Source organism: Phodopus roborovskii, unplaced genomic scaffold, assembly GCF_943737965.1.
Source record: "Phodopus roborovskii unplaced genomic scaffold, PHOROB, whole genome shotgun sequence".
Classification (NCBI taxonomy): Eukaryota; Metazoa; Chordata; class Mammalia; order Rodentia; family Cricetidae; genus Phodopus; species Phodopus roborovskii.
This window is the reverse complement of record NW_026125295.1, coordinates 18,275,813-18,297,927: the sequence shown is the minus strand read 5'-3', so window position 1 is coordinate 18,297,927 and position 22,115 is coordinate 18,275,813. Positions and strand designations below refer to the sequence as shown.

The following is a 22,115-nucleotide window of genomic DNA, read 5'->3' as shown; positions in this document are numbered from 1 at the left end:
GGCTTAGAGGCAATAATTAAAGATAATAAGAAAGAAAAGAAACCTACCACAGTTTACCTGCGGCATCACACATAGTTGGGACAGCTGCACGAGCTTCCAGAGTGGCTCTTGTACCCAGGTGGTTCAATTAGGAGCAGTCCGTAGTGTGCAGCCACATACAGGGGAAATGGATGCTTGGCTGAAACGGAGTGTAAGTGGCATCTTGCTTATTTCTGTACTTCAGACAATGAACTGAATTATGTAAAGATACTGTGCAGAGTCTAAGTAGCTGGTCTTCTGGGAGACTCATGCATTCAGTTTCTTTGGCCCTGTAGGCTGGCAGGGAAATCCATCTGATACAGTTCCAACAACGCTGAAGCGTAGGGCTTTGTTTTGTTTGTTTTTTAAATACTGTTTTAAAAAAGTATTTATTTATCTTTTTGGAACTTTACATACAAAGGTCTTCAAATATTCCTACACTGGATGGATCCCTCTTTTGGGGGGAGCAGCTCACACTGATAAGGGACAAAGGGACAAACGTCTATTTCTTGATCTAATTTGGTATAGCAGGTAGGTGATGGAAACGTGTACTCTTGTGGCGTGGTGGTGGCGGTGTGTGGTTTTAGAAGCACTGAGAGCCTGTGGTAGGACACAGGTGGTGGTTTCAGTTTTAACCTCAAGGCAGGGGAGTCTTGCCTGCATAGGAAGCAGATGCATCAACTATATTTGTCTGGCCAAGTCTTGAGGCGTGAGGATCCTGAGAAGACATTTTGAGGTTGCAAGTGGGTGAACAGCCACAACCTAATTAGTCTCCCTTGGAACTGATGGAGGGGTGCTGTGCCATGGGTAATTGAGATGTGTGTGTATATTAATATGCATACAGGTCATTTACGAGGTCAGAGTGCCCTGTGATGCCTGTAATTAAGGTGTGTTCAATAAAGCAACAGGCCCTGTTCTGGCAAGTGTGTGTGCACACACACACAAGTGTGCTCACTCAAGCGTGTGTACATGTTTGTGTCACTTTTGAGTGAACTGTGTGCTGATAAGCCCCAGAAGAGTTGAGCCTGAAGCAATGGTGAGGCAGGTGTTATCGATCAAGGTTCCTTCCAGAAGTAACTAAAAAGGGCCTCCCGGTATGGGTGAGTAGTGTAGTGACAGAGTTTATAAGCAGCATGCATGAGGCTCTGGGTTTCACCCCCATGAACCAACAAAATAAACACACACACAATACCAATGAAAATCTCCAAAGAGCCCTGAGATAAGCAGATAGAATAGCATTGTCACTGTGCCAACAACAAGTTAAACACAAAATGGCAGACTAGGAGCTGCACGCAAAGCATTTATTTGGCCTAGGTAGTTCAAGCTACAGACTACTTAAATGAGAGCAGAAGGGCCCTCTCCACTCCCAGGAAGTGTTCACGCTCCACCCGAGTCAATCAGGGAATCCAGCAGCTACGGAAGTCCCTCATCACTGGTGGACTGCTGAAGAAGGTAGTTTTCTTGGTGGAAGGAGGAAGTTGTTTTTGGTTTTCCCGTCAGCTGGAAAGAAACAGGTGAATCAGAAGCAAGAGAGACAGAACACCAGTAAAGATACCACAGCAGGATTTGGCAAAGGGAGCTGTGTTATGAGAAAGAATTTGGCATTTGGAAGAAGACTGTGCCAGGGTTCGAATCCCCATTTTGTGGTTTGATGGATTTTGGGCAAATGACTTCCAGAACTCTGGGACATGTGTCCTCTCAGTAACTGGGAAATGTGTGGCATCATTCTGGTGGGCATAGGAAGGAATGGAGGCAGCCAGGGGTGAGGGCCCGACTCCTGGAGAATGGCCACTCAGTGGTGCTTATGTTTTTGAACTTCACCCCCTCCTCTGTGTTTATTTGAAGTAGCTTTGTATGTTTACTCAGATGTGATTAGGAATCTGAAAGATTTAGTTTTGTTAGGAACATTTGGCTTTCTCATTCCCCAGAAAGCAACTGGACAAAAGGATAGTTGGGGGAGGGGCTGGAAGGTTTGCAGGTGTCTCTCTGGTCATTTTCCCCTGGAAGAGGGTGCAGAGGCCTGGTCTCAGGACCTAGAGTTGCTTCAACCTCTTTGTGTGACCACGAACAAATCCTTCCCACATGGTCCTTCCCATTCTCTCTTGAGAAGGACTATGTGACCCCAAATTGACTTTTGTACTTTATTTGTATTTGTGTGTGTGTGTGACACACACACACACACACACACACACACACACACACACGAATGCACAGCACATGTGTCCAAATCAGAGGACATTTTCGTGGAGTCAATTCTCCCCTGCCTCTCTGTAGATTCTGGGGGTTGAATTCAGGGTGTTAGGCTTGTACAAGTGCCTTTACCTGCTGGCCCATCTTGCCAGCCCTCTAAGTTTTCTCAGAGTTGCTGTACTTTTCTCCTTAAAAAAAAATGCATTTGTTTATTTAGTGTATATGTGTATTTTGTGTACACATATGTCTGTGCACCATATGTATGCCTGGTGCCCGTGAAGGCCAGAAGAGAGTGTCAGATCTCCTGGGCCTGGAGTTATAGATGTTATAAGCCACCTTGTAGAGTCTGGGAATTGACCCCAGGTCCTCTGGAAAAGCAGCCAGTGCCTTCAACTGTTGAGCCCTCTCTTCAGCCCTTACAGTCCGATTCCTAATTCCATGTGCCATAGAGGAGACCTTAGAGGGAAGTATGAAGATAGAGAAAATGGAGAACAATAAAATAAAGTTTTGGATTTATGGAAAGACTCCACAATGGCACTAAGCCCAGAGGCTGGCCTGTGGGTTAGAGAAGATCTGCATGTATGCTCCCAAGTTCATATGTATACCTGTGTATGATTTTGGCAGACATGGCTGGCCAACTCCATTGTCATTCCCAACATTTTGCTTGCCTCCTCTACAGAGTCCAATTAAACAATATTTTTTTTCAGCATCCCTTATAGGCAGGCATGGCCTGTCAGTCAGATAAAAGAAAGTCAACAAGAAGCCTCCTCAAAATGTTTCAGAGCTGGGCTAGAGAGACCACTGGCTGCTCTTCCAGAGGACCTGGGTTCAATCCCCAGCACCCATGTGGCAGCTCACAGCTGTCTAACTCTAGTCCCCTTTTCCAGTCTCCATGGGCACTGCACATAGACTCACAGGCAGGCAGAACACCCATACACATAAAAAAAACATAAATAAAAACCTCAACTCTTTTAACGTTTAAGGGTCACTCAAGAAAAAGGCTTTTTGTCACCTGTGTCCCCGACGTTTGGTCTTGAATGAAACATGACATGTGGGGTTATCATGAAGAGTTTTATGCATTTTATGCACTGCTGGGGGTTGAACTCAGGGCTTTGTGTATTCTAGGCCAGCTCTGTGCCCACCCAGCCCCACCCCCTCCTCCATGTGCATTCTTCCTGCAGATAAAGCAGAACTGGGGCATACTTGCTCTCCTCTCTGTCCAGCAGGGCGTGGTAGGATGCCACATCCTTCTGCAACTGGCTCTTGCACGCCAGCAGGTGTGCCCGCTCCTGCTGCTGCTGCTCCATCTCTGAGCGGATCTCTGCCAGCTCTGCCTCCAGCCTGCCCACCACAGCACCCAGGTTCTGCACTTCCATGTCGTGCCAATGCTTAGCATCGTGCAAGGTGTTTTCCAGGCCTCGTTTCTACAAAAGAATGAAGGTGGTCAGGCTGGGCCCTCCAGGTAGGAAATGGATGACTGACTAGCTCTGCCCATTTTTTTTTTTCCCCTGGGACAATGATGTCTTACTGGCTCTAGGGAAGCATAAGGAGGTGAAGCTTTGCTTCGTCGACTTTTTGTGGCAAGCAGAAGGGAGCTGAAATGGATGTGTCTGACCCTTTACCTCTCAGCATTTTTTCCCATGGTGTTTAGTAATGCATCTTTGCCAGGCCCTGTCCCTCGGCTCCTTGGTGCCCCATCAGGAGCTAGAGATCCTCGAGCAGGGACTCTGGGTCTGCATGGATGATGACCTCTTCACTCAGGTTGCTAGGGGTTCCTACAGATCATGATCCCCTAACTGGTACTGTCAGCCCAGCTCTGTCCCTCAGCTGTGGGCCCGCTGTTGAACTTCTTATTAGAAATATATGCTGAGACCTTCAAAACAGGGCTTCCTTTGAACCCCTGGCCTCTCTTCTTTGGTGTATCATCTGGAGAAACCGGGGAAGATGAGTCCTGGGCATCCCTTTCTGTCATCACTACCACCTACGGATTCTGAGTCCTGCCTCTTACATTTGTGAGATGTTCCCATTCATGGTCACCTGTCTTCTCCCAACATCATAGCCTGGGATTGGACATTTATCTGAGGTCAGCTATGTGGCCTCTTTGCTCATCACCCTGATTTTGGTTTCTGCCCTTCCTATATTTTCCACATAGTTCCTAAGGTGCCTTGGCTGAGGTACTCATCTGGACTTCTGTCTCCTCCACTTTAATGTCACAGTAGTGGTCCCAAGGACCCCTGTGTGGTTCCCATGGCTGGCTCTGTGAGTTTCCATTCACCTCCTACTCTACATTAGTGTCAACATTTGGTCATGGAAGCTTATTGGATTCACATTGTTTCTCTTTTGTCACCCCCCCCCTTTTTTTTTTGAAACAGGGTCACATGGTATAGCTCTGGCTGTCCTGGAACTTACTATGTAGATCAGGCTGGCCTCAAACTCACAGTGCTGGGATTACAGGTGTACACTACTATGCACAGCCTCATATTGCTTTTTATGCCTAGAGCCTTCTCACTTGCTTCATTCCTATTCACCTCCAAGTTCAGGGGTCACTTCTCTACCAAGACTTCCCTGATGCTCCTTAGTCCGTACTACAAACAGGTTGGGTTAGGCGCTCCCTTGTGTTTCCATGGCTCCCCAAGCACGTGCATGTCTTTGAACTCACCAGCTGGATGTGGCCACCCTGCAAGATGGTGAGGCTTGGAGGGAAACTTGTCTCTGTATCCTCAGTGCCAGGAAAGTGTCTGTGCAGGCTCAGAAGCATGAGTTGCCTGGGTGAAGGGCATCTGCTACATGGTTACATGTATTGCCCTTCTGTTTTCCTTTCCCAGCAGTTACCAGTGGTTCTCAGCCAAAGGGCAAGACCCCTCGAGGGGCTGCATATCATATATTCTGCATATGAGATATTTACATTATGATTCATAACAGTAGCAAAATTAGTTATGAAATAGCAACAAAAATAATCTTATAGTTGGGAAACACCATTAACAACAGCATTAGGAAGGTTGAGAACCATTGAGTTAGATTGCAAACATGTCTCCTCATCTTCCTGTGTACTGTGCCCTGAAAGGTAGCACTGGCCAGTAAAAAAACTAGACATCAGTGTGCCCATGTTTAATAATTTTAGATATGGTGGCCCTATAATTTAGTACCTAGCTTCGAAGATATTTATCTCATTGTTTTTTATTATTTATTTTATTTTATGCATCTATGCATGCTTAAGTGTATGTCTATCACATGTGTGCAGGATCCCACAGAGGTCAGAAGAGGCACCAGATCCCCTGGAACTGGCGTTGCAGACAGTTGTGAGTTGCCCTGTGGGTGCTGGGAACAGAACCTGGTTGGGTCCTCTGCAAGAGAACTAAGTCCTCTTGATTGCAAGTCATCTCTCCAGCCAAAATTTTATTATTTTTAATTTATGAATTCATGTGTATCTGTGTGTGTGTGTGTGTACATATGAGTGTAGGTACCTGTGGAGGCCAGATGACCCCCTGGAGCTGGAGTGACAAATGGCTGTAAGTCACTGACATGGGTTTCAGTAACTGAACTTGGGCCTTCTGCAAGAGTAACGTTCACTCTTAACTGCTGGGCCATTTCTATATTTCTGCAGCCAAAGTACCTGTTTTGGGTTTTTTGTTTTGTTTTGGTTTTGGATAGGATTTCATCATATAGCTTTGGCTGTCCTGGAACTCATTATGTAAGGCAGGCTGACCTTGAACTCAGAGATCTGCCTGCCTCTGCCTCCCCTTGGTCTCAGTTGCTATTTGACTGGTGGGATAAGACCCTTTTACAGTGGCAAGAATGCAGGAATGGCTTAGAACTTTGAGAATCATTTGTTCCCACCTTGGGTTCTCTCCCTCCCTCCCTCCCTCCCTCTCTCTCTCTCTCTCTCTCTCTCTCTCTCTCTCTCTCTCTCTCTCTCCTCTCTCTCATAGGAATTAGAATTTTGTCTTGAACAGACTTCTAAACTTGTGTTCTCTTTGTGAGTTGTTGTTGACACTGGATCTGTAATACCTGTGATTTAGAGAAACACTTCACGGGGACATGCTTAGGCTCTCTGTCTTTAGATTTTGCCCTGCTTGCTAGTCCTGTGGACCTTCTATCCCACCCTTACAGTCCATGTCCAGCATGTTGACCTAAGTTCCTGACATTCATTCCTTACTCCCCACTTCCCTGGCAGAGACAGGGTCTCACCACGCAGTCCTCACTATCCTGAAACTCATGGAGACCAGCTGACCTCAAAGTCACAGAGATCTACCTGCTTCTGCCTCCAAGGGCTGGGTTTAAAGGCATGGGCTGCTATGCAGAGCCGAGCTCTTGACATTCTAGAAGGAGATGCTTGCTTCTTCCTAGAAACTGTGGCCAAGCCCCTGCTCTAGTTTCTGTAGCCCTAGGGACATGGACAGCACCAGTCACACTCTGAGACTCCAGAGGCTCTTGGTTCCTCCAGGTCTCTGAAGAATGGAAGGGACTTTCTTGGATTGTAAATTCCCCCAGAAAGGAAGATAATTAATTTTGGCAAATTCTAGGCTTGGGTTCTCCTCAATACAGAATTCAGTAGGCCTACTGCTGCCTTGCTTCCAATACAAAAAGTGCCCTAGTGGCAAAGGGAGCTGGATGTCTGGCCAGCAAAGGTGTCTGGCTTACAAGAGCAATGGGCCCGTGTATGTACAGACTGTTCTGACTCAGGCTAGCTGGATGAACTATTCCCCTTCCCCATTCTCAGTCTGTGCTCCTCATCTTGGCTATAAGGCGTGGTAATGGGAACGTTGATCTATTGGAATCCACAGGGGACAGAGCTAGCCCATCTTGAGTCACAAACATAGGTGGAATGCCATTACTGTGAAGTCTTCTGGTTGGCACCTTAGTTCTTTTTCCATTTGTCCCAACAGTTAGGAGCATGGGGTTGAAGTGAGATGACCAGGTGGCTGATGATGCCAACCTTGGGGTTCCTGAGTTGGTGGCTATAGTTTTGCACAATAAATTATAATAGATGCCAATTGTTGAGTGTCTGCCTGTGTCAGGCCCAGTGTAAAAGGCTTGACATACATTATCTCATTAGTCATCCCAGTGGCCTTCTGAGGTCAGGTTCTATTCTGATCTTGGGATAGATCACATTTCCAAAGGCAGCTGCAACAATTGTCACCACCCCAAACGGGACTTCTCAATGTGACCTTGGTAAGAGCCAAGGCTCGTTGGATCTCACTGCTTTGGTGAATGTTTTGACCAGAAGAATGTGATGTTCAGAAATTCTGAATCTAAGAGGTCAGGGGGCCGATAGATTTATGCTCACTCTTCAGTAGAAGCAAGGTTCCACATCAGAAGTTGACTGCAGTAATACCACCACCACAAAGCAAGGAAACCCACAAAGCAAGGAAGCTAGCTATGTGAAAAGGTTTCAGAGCAAGACAGACTCAAATTGAGGCATCTCCCATGTGAGTTGAAGAAGTCACTTGTGGGTATCCCAACCCCAGTAGACAACATGAGGGATAGGGAAAAGCTGTCCCTGCTGACCTTTACCTAAATCACAGGACAATGGAGCACCGATATTAAGCCGCCGAGACAGCAGGTAAATAGGACAACTAAAATAGATCCTTACTAGACAAATGAAAAAATAGGCGTTTAGAGGGTCATGTGACTAGCAAAGGGAGGAGCCTGGAACTCTTCGTCTAAGACTCCCAATATCCCAGGGCTGTTGTGCCTAGGAGAAGAGTAGAGGCAGATGTGGACCTCATGGTGGGGGGGATTCTTCTAGGCTCTGCCCCAACTGTGCCATCTCTATACCCACCAGAAAGTAAACATGCTGACTCCCATAGTGGGGCTCGTCTCGCTTGTCACTCCTTCACATGCTGAGCCTTGTGATTCTTAGTGTGACATCAATTCCTCTGCAGAAGTCACTGATTCTCTGCAGCTAGAGGCCATGTCTAAGCTCTTGGTACAGCTCCCGGCACATGGTGCCTTCTTGGGAGTGATATATAGAAGCATGATAACACACACACACACACACACACACACACATGTATTCCAACAATGCTTTGTAGTTAGAATGTTGAAGGAGATGTCATGATATCCCAATAGAGCTTCAGTCCCACCCAGACCAAAAGGTGGAGCTTAATTCAGGCATCTTAGGAGCTGTGTCGGTGTGGGTCCAGGATGCCTGTGCATACCTAAATGTACAGATGCAAGCCTCTTATAGAAAATGTTATAATATGCACACATAGCTGACACAATCCTCCTGCATATTTCCTTAAATCTCAGTGAAGTATATCTAGATGTCTTTTAAGTGATACAATGTGCAGCCATAGAGATGACCAGGCTGTTGTTTAGGGAACGATGATAAGAAATAAAGGCTGCCAGAAGGCCTGAGCAGTCTAAAGACCTCAGACAGTGGAACCAGGATGTATTCCGGGTGCACAAAAGAACCTTGTGGACACATCCCCCATGGAGGGATAACTGCCTTAACCTAGAGACAGGAGAGAAGCCCTAGTCCCTACTTCAAATGACCTGACAGATCTACATGACCCCACCTGGATGGCATTGCCCTACATGTGGAATTGGGGTGGGGGGATGGGAGGGGAGGGTGGTTAGGGTGCATGTGAGGGGGGGGAGAGGGTAAAAGGGAGGGAGGGAGGGAGAGAGGGGCAACTGGGATCAACATGTAAAATAAAAAATTAAAAAAAAAAAAAAAGAAAGAAAGGCTGCGTAAGTGTAGAGCAGTGCAATGTTTTTAGGATATTTTCAGTCCAAGGTTGATTGAATCCACAGATGGAGAAACCATGGATACAGAGGGCTGACTGCAATTATTTTAATTAATAATAATTAGTAGTTGCAAGGCACCTGCTTGCAAACCACAGCGAGTCTGCTCTTACTAGGTGTTTGAGGTTGAGGCAAGGATCCTGAAGCTTATAAGCAATTGCAGGATTACTCTCAGGAAAAGGGGGATTCATCAGACAAAGGAGACAGGGTAGGGAAGATGCTATGAAAGGATGTAGCCTCTCTGAAAACTGGCTCCTGCCCGATCCTATGGAGAGAGCTCTGTACAGCTGTTTCCACTATAAAGCTAGCAGGCGGGGCTTCCAAAACCATCAGTCTGTCACTGTCTGGGGCAGGGGCATGGCCTAACTTCTTGGATCAGGAGTTTTCTGTTTGGCTGATGGCAATTGTCTGAGATGGGGCAGCTGCAAGTTTTAGTGGCCAACATTCCCAGCAGTGGCAGGTAAGGGGTATTTCTACAGGCCCTGCTGTGTCCACAACACTTGTTAGGTATGAGTCAATTTCTGATCATCCTCAGAGGCCAGAAGACACTTCAGGCACCAAACCACATCCTGTGAGGAGGAAGCCCTTTTGCAAACCATGAACTGTGAAACTTCAGACTGACAGTTGAGAGTTAAACATAAAAACCACCAAGGCCTTTCATTTTGGCACACTCACCAGTGCCCGTAAAGATTCCATCTCAGCCTGGAGACTCTGGACTTGGCACGAAGTGTCGTGTAACTCTACGCTGAGGGCAGCGGCCTGCCTTTCTTCTTGGGTCTGAGATACATGGACCACTTCTGTCTGCTGCTGTGGAGAGTCAGGTCTTAGGGTGAGCAAGGATGAGTTAAAAGCCTGAACCCACTCTCCCCCCCCCCCACTTAGCCCCTTCTAAACTGATTCTCTACCAGACTTTAAAAAAAATACACCCTTTTATAAACCTGCTAACCAATTCACAGACAGAAAATTGTTTTCAACCCTTGATGCCTACAACTAAAATAGCATTCAAAAGATTTACTAAAGACTTAGATCAGGGATAAAGTACTTGCTTAGTATGCGTATGACCCTGGGTTCAATCTCTGCCCACTTTTTCCTCTCTCTCCCTCCTGATAGCAGTAAGAGAACTCCTTTCCTCCCTGTTTTTAATCATGCAGTTTTCCTATTTCTAATTTCTTATACCTCCTTTCAGAAATACTTCCTACACTGATTAATGGCACAGAAAGTGTCTACGATCTGTAAAGGTATTTTTGTTGTTATGAGAACATTGCAGAAATATGCTCACTCAAGTGAAGATGGCTATGATTTCACTAGGTGATGTAATCTCACAGGTCCAGTGTTGCATATTTAATCTATTCATTGACCAGGACACCCATTTGCAGTGCACAGCTGCATTTATGAATAAATAACAATTACTGCCTTCTCTCGTTTGCTACAGTACTTCCTATATGTTAGAAACTAGTCTCTGCCGGCATATCACAGGGCCATGGGGCAGTTATAGTCTTCCAGCGGCTATGTAGCATTGCCTTGATCGGAGGTACTATGATGCATTTACAAGTTCCCTATTGGTGGACACTTCGATTGTGTCCAGATTTTCCCTGTTTCAAAAAATAACCTTTGATGCCTTATTTTCCATCTCCGAGGGATACGCGCTTTAGATAAACTATGTGTGTAGGCAAAGACAGGGCAGGGCCTTCTTATGACCCCTTGAACTCTCAGTCCTCCTTCCTCAACCTCCAAGTGGTGGGATGACATGTGTGCATTGGCACGCCTGCCGGGAACTTTGAAGGATACTCACAGATCATCCTTCAGAGATTTGTAACCCGCTCAACACCGGGAGACAGAGCCGGGTCCCCATACTGTCCTTACACAAGGGGTTAAGTTTATTCATTTTATTTTTATGTGTGTTTTGCCTGCATATGTGTATGAGTACCATGTGCATGCTTGATGCCCATGGAGGTCAGGAGACAGTATCCCCTGAAAATGGAGTTACCACTGTCTGTGAACCACCATGACCTGGGAAATGTACCTGGGTCCTCTGCAAGAGCATCCAGTGCTCTTCACTGCTGAGCCTTCTCTCCTGCCTCAGGTTTTCTATCTGGATCTCTAGATCTGATAGTCCTTCTTTCCTTTAAAATTTAAAACAGTTACTTTATAGATTTGTATGGTGGGGCATGTGTGTGTGTGTGTGAGTAGACACCTGCCATGGCTCATGCAGTTACACATGTATCATGGCTCCTGTGGTGGTCAGAGGACATTCTACAGGGGCCAGTTTCCTTTCACCATGTGGGTTCCAAGGACTGAACTCAGGTCACCAGGCTTGGTGCCTTCAGGCAAGTGCCTTCACCTGCTGGGCCATCTCTCTGGTCCCTTCTCATTGTACAAACATCTGCAATTGTGACTACAAGGGGGGTGGTCTGTGTCCTGAACCTCTTTTCCAGAGTGAGATGGGTGGGTTCTGATTCCTCCCAATGCATCCAGGGGAGCAGGTGCCCTGCTGGTGGATGAGAAAATGAGGCCACCTCTTTTTTTTTCCCCAGTATTTTCTGATGTGTCACCTCTGAACCAACACTGTAGGTTGAGGAAGCCTCTGTTTTCTCTGCAGGTTCCTAGCTTCCTGAAAGTGCCATTTGGAGTCACGAATGAACATTTACAGAGGCATGCACAGAATCTTCCAGCCTAATTGCCTAAGAAGCCCCTATCAAGATGCTCCCATCAGTAGCAGGAACACTAATCTTTGGGAGACTGTTCTCACCCTATACCCGAGCTCTGAGGGATTGGATCCTGAGGGGTCAAGTTTGGTGGAAGTACCACCTGCTGAGCCATCCCCATAGTTCTTATATACAACTGGGGCTGTAGCCCAAATGGAAGGCACTTGCCTAGAATGTGCAAAATCTTGGGTTTGATCTTCAGTAGCACAAAAAAAAATAATAACTACCAACAAATGAGTTTGCAAAATCCACTATGTATTGGATACAACAACAACTACTGCTACTACTATGAGTAATTAATATGCATTAGGCTCTTATTCTATGCCATGGATAACTCTAAGCCCATTATCTCATTGACCCTTTACAACCTTGTGAAATCACACGCCATTATTATCCTCAGTTGACACAAGGAAATGGAGGCACAGAGCCTAAGCAAGTTTGCCCACAATCACATGACCTCTGAGCATCCTGGGCAGCTGTACACCCACAGCATGCTTTCAGCCCTGTTAATGCAGCTGTCTCTGCCAGCCTGTTGACTTAAGACCTTTGATGCTGGAGATGGCCTCCCTCAGATTTTCTGGATCGTCTCATTTTAATAGATTAATGGACTTCAGTGTCACCCAGGAATCTGAAAATGGAGGCTGTGATGTGGGAGACCCTGGCTGGGGCTTGGGAGTCTGCATTGCTCACTCTCAGGGATGCCTGGTTCATGGAATCGGAGCTCTAGACTGCTAAAGGAACTGGTGAAACATCCTCACTTGCCTTACACAGAAGATGACTGAAACATCAACAAAACGAGAACAAAGTAATGTTAGTCAATTCTATTGCCTGTTGCCCGCCTGGCGGCTGAGTTTCACAGCCTGGCTTTCTGCTGGAAGGTAAGATTACCAAGTAGTGCAGAGGTTAGAAAGACCTGCTGGCGCCAGCCAGAGGCTTCCTTCTGGTTGAAGGATGGAAGATAAAAATGAAATTTCATTTGATCTCTGCGCATTTCTGCATCAAATCATAGCCATGGGATGCTCAGAGCCGATTGCTTTAATTCCTAAAATTATTACACATTCTTCTCCAATGTCTCCTTAGGATTCTCTTTTCTGGCAACTGTAATAATTCTGTTTCCACTTTAACCCCATGCTTGCATATTTCTTCTTACCTACAAACAAGTGGTCTTGTGATTCCACAACCTGAGGAGGTAGGAGTCAGTGTTTAGGGTATATGGTTTCAAATATATTGGTTCCCAGGCTTTAAAGTCTTGGCTCAGCAGAGTGTACTGACATTTTGAAATATGATGGAGATTTTTGCACTCAAAAAATTGTAATCATGGGCCTTGAGAAATGGCTCAGTGATTAAGAGCATTTGTTGTTCTTGCAGAGGACCCAGGTTTGGTTTTGAGTAGCCACACTGGGGCTAATGACACCCTCTTCTGACTTCCGAGGGCAAAGTGGTATACATACATGTGCGCAGGTAAAGCACCCATATACATACAGTAAAATATAAATGTCTTTAAAAAAAATAGCTGGGGATGGTAGCATATACCTCTAATCCCAGCATTCATGAGGCGACAGACAGGTAGCTCTCTGTGAATTTGAGGCCAGCCTGGTCTACACAGCAAGTTCCAGGCCAGTCAGGGCTACATAGTGAGATCCTGTCTCAGAAGACACACACACACACACACACACACACACACACACACACACGTCTGGGAAGATAGCTCAGTCAACAGTGTGACTGTCACATAAACATGATATTCAGATCCTTAACACCCATATAAAATACTGGGTGCTATGACCCTGAGCTGGGTAGGAAGTACAGATAAGAGGGCCTCTGGAGCTCACTGGTCTCACAGCCTAGCCAGTCAGCGAGAGACCCTATCTCAAAACTATGCTGGAGAGCAATTGAGGAAGATACCAGCATCAACCTCTGACCTTCTTCCCACATGCACCCACACTTGCACGCATACCCACGCCCACACTTTGCAATCTTAAGTACTTAGAAGTCTAACTATTGGAGAACAAATGAAGGAAGAATGGGAAAAGTATCTCCAAACCAGTCCATCTTTCTGATCACCACAGTCTTATAAGCAACATTGGCTATGACTCAAAGCTGAAGGAAATACCGCTTTGTGGCTTGAGGACAGAGTGGGTGGGGTCTTAGCAGGAGAGTGTAGCGGAAGTAGTGATGCTGTGTGATCTCAGAAGTAGCCGGTGTTCTGGTAGGTCGTGCATCCAGGCTGAGCTAGCTCTCAGGGGCTCAGTGTGTATAGGCCTTTCTCAAAGCCGTTGCTGTGGGTCTGAGAGAGTCACGCACACTCTCTGCATTGAACTGGAAGGGAACTACAGCCTTGCAGGAGCACAGACATGCTTTTCAGATTTCATAAGAACATGATGACTTGGTTGTGTCCTTTGTCATGGAGAAAGGGAAGCAATGGCTCCTGGGATCACGAGGGCTCCTGATCTAGAAGAGGAGGGCACAGCGCCTTGCTTTAGAACAGTGATTCCCAACCTGTGGGTCATGACCCCTTGGGGGCTTGATGACCCTTTCACAGGGGTCTCCTAAGACTATCAGAAAACACAGATGTTTATATTATAATTCATAACAGCAGCAAAATTACAGTTATGAAGTAGCAACAAAAATAATTTTATGGTTGGGGTCACCACAATATGAGGAGCTGAATTAAAGTGTCACAGCATTAGGAAGATTTGTCAGCCACTGGTCAATAAATACCCTGACAGAAGCCCAACATATCTTTAACCCTAGCATAGATGCCCCATCTCACAGTCTATGTCCCTAGATCATTCTCTCTCTCTCTCTCTCTCTCTCTCTCTCTCTCTCCCTCTCCCTCTTTCTAAGACAGAGTTTCTTTGTGTAACAGCCCAGACTGTTCTGGAACCAGGCTGGCCTTAAACTCACAGAGATCCGCCTGCCTCTGTCTCCTGAGTGCTGGGATTAAAGGAATGAGCCATCACTGCTCAGCATCCCTTGTCATTCTTAAGAAAGTGAATCACAGCCTGTCTCCCATCTATTCAATCTGTCTGTCCATCTGAGCCTAGCAGTTGAGTGTTAATCCTGACCTGGGTGTGGTGCCACACATCTGTAATCCTAGCACTTGGAGACAAAGGAAGGAGGATCAAGAGTTCAACGTCATCCTCATGGCCTCAGTCTGTCCAAGGCCAGCCTGGAGTACAAGGGACCCAGTCTTAAAAGCAAAAAAGAAGCAACAAAGTGTCCATGCTGTCACTAGACTGGGGCTCTATTCTGTTCTACATGTGTGGTCTTGGGTATTACTCCTGTGTGGATGGACTGAGAGCGCATCTGTCCAATTCTTGGAGCCGTCTCTGTCACCTGGTAACCTTCAGTAAACGATCTTTCCTGGCAAGTCTCACCCTGCCGTGAGCAATGATGGCCCATCCTCTCCTGCTTTCCACCCACCCATCCTCACTAGATGGTAGGTGGTTACTCCCTGTCCCTTCTGGGTAGCTTAATAGTGCTTCACACCCAGGGCACACTCAACATCCTTTACAATGGTCAATAACATGGGCCCAGCACCCTATGGGGACTTGAGGAAGAAGGTCTCCTGTGAATGGGGCTACACCAGATTGTCCTCCATCAGGGAGACCAGCTGCTGTAATTATAAGTCTTATAAAACACTTTAGTCATGTGGTACCATGTGCTATTTAGCTTCGGAGAGCTTTTGACAGGCAGGCCCATGCATTACTGACTTGGCCCTTCCCCATTTCCTGCTGCCCAGTGCAGGATTTCTTTGGAAGGAGTCTGGATGCTCTTCAGCCTGGCCCAGTGACACAGGGCCTCCTCATGGGTATATTAAAAAGCAGCGTGACTCTCAATGAGGCTTCAACATGAGCAGGATGCTGGCCTGGTGAGGCAGGGTCACAAGAGCCACCTAGCTTCTGAAGTTCTCCCCCTGAGATGGAGGGCCAATTCCAAGACCATGTGGAAGCTGCTAAAAAAAAAAAAAAAAAACAAAAAAAAAAACCCATCTGAGGCAATGGCCTCGTGGACTTGCTGCTCCACTCCTTATCTTGGATATAATTAAACATACTGTATTGCTAAAAGCAACAGAAGAAACTTACCAATGGGCCTAGGGAGAAAAAATGGGTTTTTCTTAATTATCGGAGAAGTCTAAATTATAGTATTTTTGTCTTTGTTTATTAGGATCATCCTATTCTTCAGGGACTTGTTTGTTTGTCTCCTCGGAGAAGGCTATGTGGGGAATATGAGTGACAGTACATTAATTCCCCAGGCATGGTTTGAGTTGTTTCATCTTTGAAAATCTCCTATTTTAGAAATGGGATCTTTCTATCTTTTATGGGAACAGTCAATTAAAAGTATCTGTGAGGTTAGGCAAACCAGGTAGTCAGGGACATGCATCCTTCTGAGACAGGGCCTGTGCACAGTATCAACCAAAGCCTCAGACCTGGCAGGAACTCCCTGTGGGCTGTGAATGTTTGAGTGAGTGGGAATTGTTCCACGGACAGTGAGAAGACAGTCAGCCATTCACCTGCTGGTTGTCAACCACTGAAGGGCCTGAAAACATAGGATGAGCCTCAGCCTGACCTTTGCAATGTCTGCTTTTTCTTCGGTAACAAATCAAAGGGCAGGAGGGAACTACTCAACAGGAAGTTTCTGTTTTCTCTTTCAAAAGCTACTCTGATTATCTTCCCCTTCCAAGCAGTGCCACAAATGTAGAGTGCCACAGGAACCCAGTGCTGAAACACACTCACACACACACACTTACACACACACACACACACTCTCTCTCTCTCTCTCACACTCACACACACACTGACATCACAGATACACACACAAACACACATTCAGACACAGACACACCTTATATCACAGACACACAGAGAGAAACACACATACCTTATATCACAGACAGACACACACACATACACACACACACACACACACACTCTCTCTCACACTCACACACACACTGACATCACAGATACACACACAAACACACATTCAGACACAGACACACCTTATATCACAGACACACACCCCTTATATCACAGGCACACAAACACACACTCAGAGACACCCAGATACACAGACACACTTTACATCACAGACATAGATAGACAGACAGACAGACAGACACACACACACCCCTTATATCACAGGCACACAAATACACATTCAGAGACACACAGATACACACACAGACACACTTTACATCACAGACAGACAGACAGACAGACACACACACACACACACACACACACACACCCTTGCACCCCAGGGACAGGATTGATTTATCTTCTTTTCCTTTGGCAAGCTCTCACTCCATAGCTCAGGTGGGCCTTGAACTTGCAGTGGTCCTCCTGCCCCACCCCCCTGAGGGAAGTGATTATAGGTATGTATTACCACGCCTGGTTGACAGAACTGGTTTCTGTGATATAAAAAGAGCCACAACAAAACTAAGTACAAAGTCCAAAACATATGTGAAAATGGCAAAGGCATGATCTGTCAGTACATGGAAAAGCAAATTTGTATGAAATCCAGTATATTGAGAATCTCTGCCTCCTTAAGATATGAGAAATGCAAATTAGATCTACACTGAAGAATAATTTTCTTACCTAAAATACTGAGCACACAGGATCAGTAAGGATGTAGGGGAAAGGGTATTCTCAGATATATTTTTGACAGGAATATAAATTCGTGTTCTACTCTATCATTTCTCAGCTCTGAGACTATTACCACCTAGAACTCTCACAATTTGTTTCAATCTACCTGCTTCTCTTCATCCTCAATAACATGTCCAGTCCGTCATCCTGACTGTGAAAATTCTTGATCACAGATGCCTCAAGCTGCCCTGAGGCAGGAGTGGATCTCTTGTCTGAGCATAGCAGGGGGAGATCTGCTTGTTGAGGGGCTGAAGTCCAAGGGACCAAGTCCTCTCTCACCCACATGGCTACTCGTGTGGAGTGGTAGGAACGGAATAAGTTTTGATTTCTGTACACTGCTCAGAGGTGGAGAGCAAAAGGGAGGACTAAGACTTTAGGAGATCAGGATGAGCAGCTGGCTTTGGGCAGAGGGACCACTTCATGGAAGAGGGTAAGATGGGAAAACCAGAGGTTAAAATGCTAACCAGAGAATGACTGCACACCCAGCTTGGGGTAAGGGAGCAAAGGCCCGCCCATAGCTAGGCTGGGGGACCATGGACACAGAAGAGAGGATCTCTCCTCCCAGGAGGAGGTAGGCTGAAGATGGTAGGAGCCAGACAATGACAATTTCATTGCTGCTTCAGTGGTAGTAGAGTGGAGGATGGGTGTAGTGAGATAGTCCTTCTGTAGCACCTCCGCCCATCGCTCCACCCCCCAATGGGCGTGGTCAGTGCCAGGAAGGCGCTCTCTTTCTGGTGTGACTCGGACAGGAGAGGATCGGGTTGAATTTCCTGGTGTTCATCTGTCTAGGTTGTAAGTTATTTCTCCCTGAATAAACATCTATTCGGCCTATTTGTTTATCCTGATCCTTATTTACCGCGATAGATGGGGAGTTCTTAGACGGCCTCTACCATCTCTGCCCTCTGAAACTAAGACTAGTGTCTTAGTTAGGGGTTTTATTGCTGTGAAGAGACACCGTGACCATGACAACTCTTATAAAGGAAAGCATTTCATTGAGGTGGCATACCAGCAGACATGGTGCGGGAGAAGGAGCTGATACATGTTGATAAACAGGCAACAGGAAGTAGACTGACACACTGGGTGGTATCTTGAGACTAGAAGACCTCAAGCCTGCCCCCATAGTGACACACTTCTTCTTCAAGGCTATACCCACTCCAACAAAGCCACTCCTCCTAATAGTACCACTCCTATTGGGGGCCACTTTTTTCCTTCAAACCACCACAGTAGGCTGTGTTATGTAACAAGGGTGGGACAGCTTTTGAAGGTGTCCTTCTGCCTCTAAATTGGTTAACCTAAGGTTCATCAAAAGAAAGAGCATCAGAGTAGGGCTGAGTTTTATCAGCCTAAGGGTCTAACACAGATGCTGTTCCTGTTGGCTTGAAAGACCGCCGTGTTTTTTAATTGATTAATTTTGTTTATGTATGAGTATTTTTCTTACAAGTATATGCACCATGTGCATGCCTGGGGCTCTTGGAAGTCAGAAGAGGGTATCTGGTCTCTTGCAACTGGAGTTATAGACAGTTGTGAGCTGCCATGTAGGTGCTGGTAACTGAGCCCTCTACAAGAGCAGCAAGTGCTTTTAACTGTTGAGTAATCTCTGTAGTCCCAAAGAACATAGTACCTTTGAAAGTGTGTTTTGGGCTGCCCAGAACATCATTTTGTGTGTGTGTGTGTGTTGGTCAAAGGCCACCACTGAAACAATCACATTCTGTGATAGAAAAGCTTACATGAAATTAGGGAAACCAGAAGATTCTCCCTCTTCCTTCCCTCCCTCCCTCTCCATCCCCTCTGTCTCCTCCCTTCAATCTCTGCTCCCATTCTTTCCATTAAATATATCTGTGAAATGGGAGTTGTTGTGATCTGAGTGTGAATTACCCTGCACAAACTTACGTGTTTGAATGCTCGGTTCCCAGTTTTGGATCCCTTAGGAGGTGGAGGGTCTCACCACAGTACCTGTGGATTATGGACCAGCCCTGCCTCTGTGTTAGCACTGATTTCCTGGCCTGGTTAGGAACTAGGTGAGTGACAGCAGGCATGTCAACAACTGATCAAGGTGGCCTTTATAAGGTCACTTGGCTGCAGGTTGGAGAACATACTTCATTGTATGATATTGTGATATAATGAAACATATTTTATATTTTTGGTCTTTTTCTCTGGCTCCCAGCCAGAGCTCTTAAAACCCTGGCAACTTCCTAGATGATGAGAGCTGAAGGAGTGTTCTCAGGTCTGATTAGTTTTTGTTTCTAGACCCTGAAATAGCTCCAGAGTGGGGGGGAAAAAAAAAAAAGGAGTGTGTTCTTCTTTTATCGGAGACAAAACCTCTTTCAACAACACCCAAGTTTATGTTAAAGAGATGTCTTTGGCAAGACCCTAAGAGGTATGGGAGTTGGTGGCTACCCAACCCCACCACTCCCCTGTGATTAGAAGGCAGAGTTTTTACCCTCACTCAGGGAGGGGAGAGTGACTGAATCAATGAGGGCTGACTTAATTGCTAATGATTTAATCAATTATGTCTAAAAGGAAGGTAGCACGAACTGTAGAAGGCCAAGCAAGGACTGGAGGGCTTCCAACTGCTTGGCAGTGGATGTGTTGGGAGGGAGGGTGATGCTCCAGGAGAGGACACAGCTCTGCAACCCCATCACACATCTGGTCTCATGCATCTCTCCCTCTTGTTTGTTCTGAGTTGTCCATCATAGAAAATGGGAGAAAATAAGGGAACAGGTTCCTTGGGTTCTACTTGCTGTTCTGGCAGTTAATGGAATCTGAGGAGGGGATTATTGAAACCCCCCCAGCACTGATGGTCAGAATTGGGAGGGACAGACTCAATTGTCATCTGAAGTCAAGGGAGGTCTTGTGGAACTTCACCCTTAACCTATAGGATCTGGCAAAAACCTCAGGTACACAGAACCAAATCAAATTGTGGGGCATGTGGGTATGGAAGAGATATAGATATTTGGTATGTTAAAAAAATATATAGCTTGGTGTGGTGTCATATACCTATGCCCAGGAACTTGGAAGGCACAGGTTGAAGGACTATGAGTTGGAGGCCAGACTGGGCTACATAGCAAGAACCTGACTCAATGAATAAGAAGTAAATAAATAAGATTAAAATTCAAAAAAGATTAAAAAAATCCAAACAAACAACCCCCTCTAAAACAATGTAAGCCGTTGTTTTCAAACAAGTTCCTTTGGAAGGCCTCAGCATACCAGGAGAAAAAATAAAAATGGCATTATATGTGTTCAAAATCCCACCCAAAGAGTGAAACTCAGCTCCTTGTCCGACTATGAGAAATCAAGGTTAGCTACATTGCTGCCAAATCTCCAGTACAATGTTAATTGGATGACTATGATGATGCTCTGCCAGAGTTAATCCAGAAACACACCAAAAGGTAACCTTGACCTTTCCGACCAGTTGTTGCTCTCTTGTTCTGTCTCCCTGTACCCAGTTTGCTAGGCAAGTGACCTTGAAGTGACTGATCCTTCTGTCTTTTGTTCAAGCTATCTTCAACTTGTTCTGTAAAAGCAGCCTCCTCTGCTCATTGCAACTCACACTGTTCTAGAACTGAATAAAGGCACTGTACTCGGGACGTCTGCACTGCTGCAAGCGGATGCTTGACATGGACCACTTAAAGCAGGAACGCTTGATTTTGTTCCTGGCTTCAGAGGTCCAGTCCCCACCACAAACACAGAAAGAGGGCTCTGGTGACAGTGGTAAAGTGTTTGCCTTGAAAGTGAGAGGGCTTCCATCCCTAGAACCCATGTCAACAACAAGCACACCAACAAAGCCAGGTGCTAGGGAGGCAGAGGAAGAGTGGACTCCCTGGGGCTTGCTGTCTGCCTGTGCAGTTTAAGTAGTACATTCCAGGCCAGTGAGGGTCCCTGACTCAAACAAACAAACAAAAACCCCAAAACAAAGAACAAAAAGCCCCCAACAGGGTAGATGGCATTCCTCAGATAGTTGAGCTTGTTCTTTGGATTAGACACACACACACACACACACACACACACACACACACTCACACACACCTCACACACCTGTACATACATACCTGTATACACCTCTACACATACACCTGTACACACACACACACACACCTGTATGCATACACACCCACATATATATACACACATATATGTATATATGTATATATATGTATACCTGTACACACATACAACACACCTCTACATATACATCTGTACACACTCACACACACATACACACCACCACCACCAACCAACAAACACATAGCAGAAAGAGCTGGGCCTGTAGTTGCATCAGAAGCGCACGCACCTATCATCATCCTCAGGCCTTCAATGTTTCCCCGTTCCCAGCTCCCCACTGCCCGACTCTGCATCTATGCCTGAGCTTGCCCTGAAGCTTTGGAAAGGTCACCTGGCTAGCAGATAGCTGCAGTCCCCTGGCCTCCTTCCTTCTGCATGCTGCACCATTTCTCAGCATCCCTCTGAGCTTCTGCTCCAATCTCAAGTGCTCCCAAACACAGTCTTTGTCGGTTCCCTTCTCCGCTTCCCCTTTATGCTTCACCCACCCCTGACTCGCCCACTAATTCCAAATGAATTACCACCACTCCAATATTTATCTCCAGATCTGCTTCTGGGGAAGCATAAACTAAGACATAAATTAATCATGTTAATTAATTTTCAGCCTCCTTGGGCCAAAAGGTAATTAAATGCGTGTTTTTCTTCCTTTCCGAAGGCCTTTGGAAGCCGTTCCCACTTGGCTTTGCTGCCAAGGAGCAGACATGAGATGCTCAGGGCAGGCAAATGTCAGCCCCCGAGGGCA

At 46.1% G+C, this 22,115-nt stretch overlaps 1 protein-coding gene across 1 annotated transcript in view; it reads right to left on the bottom strand.

Moving 5' to 3' along the window:
• Positions 1–1,444: 1,444 nt before the first annotated feature.
• Positions 1,445–22,115, bottom strand: part of Bfsp2 (beaded filament structural protein 2) — a 51,705-nt gene continuing 31,034 nt past the window's right edge. The window contains exons 5-7 of the mRNA XM_051173779.1: positions 9,634–9,765; positions 3,412–3,632; positions 1,445–1,518 (exon numbers count right to left, since the gene is read on the bottom strand). Coding sequence (XP_051029736.1) covers positions 1,515–1,518; positions 3,412–3,632; positions 9,634–9,765 — 357 coding nt within the window. The 3' untranslated portion in view covers positions 1,445–1,514. The remainder of the gene's footprint in view (positions 1,519–3,411; positions 3,633–9,633; positions 9,766–22,115) is intronic.